The sequence below is a fragment of the Bison bison genome, unplaced genomic scaffold (genome assembly GCF_000754665.1).
Source record: "Bison bison bison isolate TAMUID 2011002044 unplaced genomic scaffold, Bison_UMD1.0 scf7180017864487, whole genome shotgun sequence".
Lineage (NCBI taxonomy): Eukaryota > Metazoa > Chordata > Mammalia > Artiodactyla > Bovidae > Bison > Bison bison.
In genome coordinates this window covers 202,982-206,410 of record NW_011495047.1, presented here as the reverse complement: position 1 = coordinate 206,410, position 3,429 = coordinate 202,982, and the positions used below count along the sequence as shown (strand labels likewise).

The following is a 3,429-nucleotide window of genomic DNA, read 5'->3' as shown; positions in this document are numbered from 1 at the left end:
AGGAAGTGATAGATGTGATTCCAGCTCCTGTCACAACGCCCTGTACCTGCCCAGGACCTGCCGCCCAGAACATGGCACATGTAAGCTCCCTATCATTGGGGCGGAGGGGTGGGGTGGTGGTTCAAGTGAACTGAGGTACGATACAGCAGAAATCATTCTAGAAGAGCGACTTCTCATCCGGCGAGCAACCCAGATAAATCTGATCCCCCAACCCCAGATCATGAGGTCCGTGGCCTCCTTGCTGCCCTCCTGGCCGCTTAGGAGAACATGTTGAGAAGAGCCCACAAGGGGTCGTGACGGACAGATGAGAGGCTGTTTGTGAGCCCAGCACCCTCCGTGAGGCGTGGGCCGGCAGGGGACCCTTGTTGGCACTGGGACCTGGCCTGCAGACTGATGGACTAGGGCCAGGCAGGAGAGACGGCTGTGACGGAAGCAGGGGGGTGGCATCTCTTTTCCCCTCCCAGCCGGATGTCTGAGATTCCCCCCTAAACATCAAGGTGCGGGAGACCTGGGGGTCTGCCCCATCCTGACCTCCAGCTGAAGTTGGGCTGAATTCACAAAGCTCTTGGCCAGCTCACCTGCAGAGTAATGTGTTGAAGTTCCCTTTCTCAGGGTCAAAGGCCTGGTTTTCCATGCGAGCGAGGCCGAAGCCGATGGCCAGCACGGCAAGGGTGAGGATGAAGAGGCGGGTGACTCCAAATACGGCCGCCCAGGCGTTGAACCTGCCCGCAGGGAGGTGCAGAAGGTGTGTCAGCCTTTGGGGCCCAAACAGGAAGAGGGTTCAAGGGTGGTCGGGGAGGGTGATTGAGAACTGAGGTGTCCAGAATAAGATGCTCCAGGAAAAAAATAACCCCAGGGCTCCACCTAACCCCAGGGCCCTCCCATCCCACGCCCTGGCCTCAGCATCACTCACAGCTTCTCGTTGTTCTCGTCTGCAAAGTGGCAGAGCCGGGCCGTGTGGAAGAGGAACTCGGTCGAGTACTGCAGCAGGAGCAGGACGAGGCCCAGGCGGCTCAGGCTGCGGAGACACAGGCGAGCCTCACAGTCCCCGTGAAACACCCATCGCCCTGGGGCCCTGCCTCAGCCCGCGATTCAGCTCTGCTCCTTCCAGTCTGCCCCCACGCTGAGCCTGGCCTTTCACCTGCTCTGTCTGGGCCCGCTGCCCCACCCGCTCCCCCCGTGGACCTGGCTGACTTCACAGCACCCGTCACTCTGCATTCATCACCTGGCCCGGGGTGGGGCCACAGAAAAGGTGCTCACGGTGAGTAGCTGAGCTGTGCGCGTGCAGAAATACAGCGGGGGCTGGTGGGAGGGAGTCCCACTGCCCGATTTGTCATCCAAGTCTTCATGGCTAAGAGGCGCACGAAGAAGCAAAACTCAACACAACGTAAGAACACGTGCGAGTGAACTGGCCTCTTAAACCACGAGTTCTCTGGATCCTAAGAATGGTCGAGAGCATGACTGAGGGTGGCCCAGGGTCTCCACACAGCCGAGGCTGGCCAGTGGGATCGTGCCCTTGACCATCGCAAGCCTCATTTCCCAGCCCCGCTCCCACCTCAGGGCCCTGCTCCTGGGGTCCCCTCTCCTGCACAGCCCGCCCCCGCCCAGGTCTCCACCTGCCTGACTCTGCCACTCGCCCCCGCACCAAGTTCCCTCCTCAGAGAGCTCTTCCCACCTCAGAGGGGCCACCTCCTCATCCTGCCCACCACAGGAAACTCTTTCCTGACGGACACTCCTTCCCTTCCTTCGAGCGGTCCTGCCTGTGCACCCTCAGCCTATCCTCGCCTCACTGCTGGGTGACTGCGGGCTGGCTTGCTCAGACCTGCCCTGCACGCAGCACCAAGAGCAGAGCGGGCCCCACACAGCCTGTGCCCTTCAGAGGCCTGTCCAGGCACGGACGCTGCTCCCAGCCTCCAGAGAGGAGAGCGGACCTGGGTCTGGGTCACCCTGTTTGGTCATTCTCACAGCAGGCCTGTAGCGCAGACCCAGGAGACCCCAGGGCCGGCACCCCCGGGGCACCTGAGAAGGTTACACAGCGCATTGCTTTCCTGTCCTGCTAAAAAACCCAGCCTGAGAAAACTCCAAACTAGAAGACACATCCTGCCCAGCAGTGATTCTCTTCACTACAGACACACTCGGGGTGACGGCCACGCTTCTGACCTCAGGACAGCCAAGCAGTGCCTACTCTACGCTTCACTGCAGACCCAAGGGAAGTCCAGGGCCACGAGCTCTGGCAGCGCCCCCACCTGGACGCGTGGGGCGGGAGCCCCGCTCAGGCTGCCGGCAGCCTGCAACGCCCCGGGTCGGCAGCGGTATGCCTCAGATCCCTCCCAGCTCTGTCTCGGGTTGAGGCGGTCACTCCTCTGGGTTCCCGTGGCAGGTGGTCCACGTGGTAGCACAGTGTTCATCCCACTTATCTTTGTAGTTTTCTCTCCTACTCGTCGGAGAAAAAGTCCGGTAAACATAAAGCAACCATCCACTGTCCATCTAAGTGTTCCCAGGTGTCAGCATGGTGCTTGGCACACAGAGTGTCTGATCAGTGCCTCCTGATTGAATGACGGTGTGGAGAGGGGCACAAACGTAAACAGGCGGGGAGACCTGGCCCACTCTGGGTCCCACTCACTTTAAGAGGTATGCGCCTGCTATGTGGACCAAGTACAGGCAGATGTACTGGAGCTGCCGCGGGATCTCCTCCTGCAAGAGAGAGACACAGATGGCACATGTGCCGACTCCCTGAGACGCAGGAGCAGGGGAAGAAGGCGCAGGCGGAGCTGCAGAGCAGGCAGGAGGGGTGCAGAGCGATGCTGCTCTAACACAGGCAGACGGGTGCCCCCAGAGACCCGTGCACCAGGCTGTACAAAGTCCAAAGGTAACTCGATGGTCAGAGGGCGGGACTGGGTTGAAAAAGGAGAGACAGGGACTGGGGAACAAGGGCTTTTGGAAATAAGTCAGAGGGAAGTTTAAAAAAAAAAAAAAATCTCTGTGGAAAAGGCAAAGACCTCTCCATCAGCTCCCCTGAAGATGAGTCAGGTTTCCCCCAGAGTCACACATCCTCTGGGGGAGGAAGAGGCTGATCTGGCAGTGTCCCCCCTGCCAACAATCCTGGAGGATGTCAGGGAGACTCTGACAGGCGCTTGCTCAGCATCTCACCCAACACACACCCATCTCCAACCCCCATGAGAGGGTAGCCAGAGAGAGGAACAGCAGGAAGGTAGGGGGACAGGTGGTATCAGAGAGGGGCAGCGAGTACTCACCTTCCGTACCTTCTGGAAGTAGAGCTCGGGAAGTGCATGCAGCCAGTAGGCCAGCTGGCACAAGTAGAAGAACTTCACCTGGAAGCTGGAGACACGGGGGCCAGTCACCCAGAGGGATGGAGAGAAGTCCCTACCAGGGCGGGCGGGGGCAGGCTGTGTGAGGAGCTGGGCTGAG

At 60.0% G+C, this 3,429-nt stretch overlaps 1 protein-coding gene across 1 annotated transcript in view; it reads right to left on the bottom strand.

Moving 5' to 3' along the window:
- Positions 1-3,429, bottom strand: part of TRAM2 (translocation associated membrane protein 2) — a 46,139-nt gene that overhangs the window by 6,195 nt on the left and 36,515 nt on the right. The window contains exons 8-11 of the mRNA XM_010863224.1: positions 3,255-3,339; positions 2,624-2,694; positions 914-1,018; positions 579-722 (exon numbers count right to left, since the gene is read on the bottom strand). Of these exons, the coding sequence (XP_010861526.1) occupies positions 579-722; positions 914-1,018; positions 2,624-2,694; positions 3,255-3,339 (405 nt within the window). The remainder of the gene's footprint in view (positions 1-578; positions 723-913; positions 1,019-2,623; positions 2,695-3,254; positions 3,340-3,429) is intronic.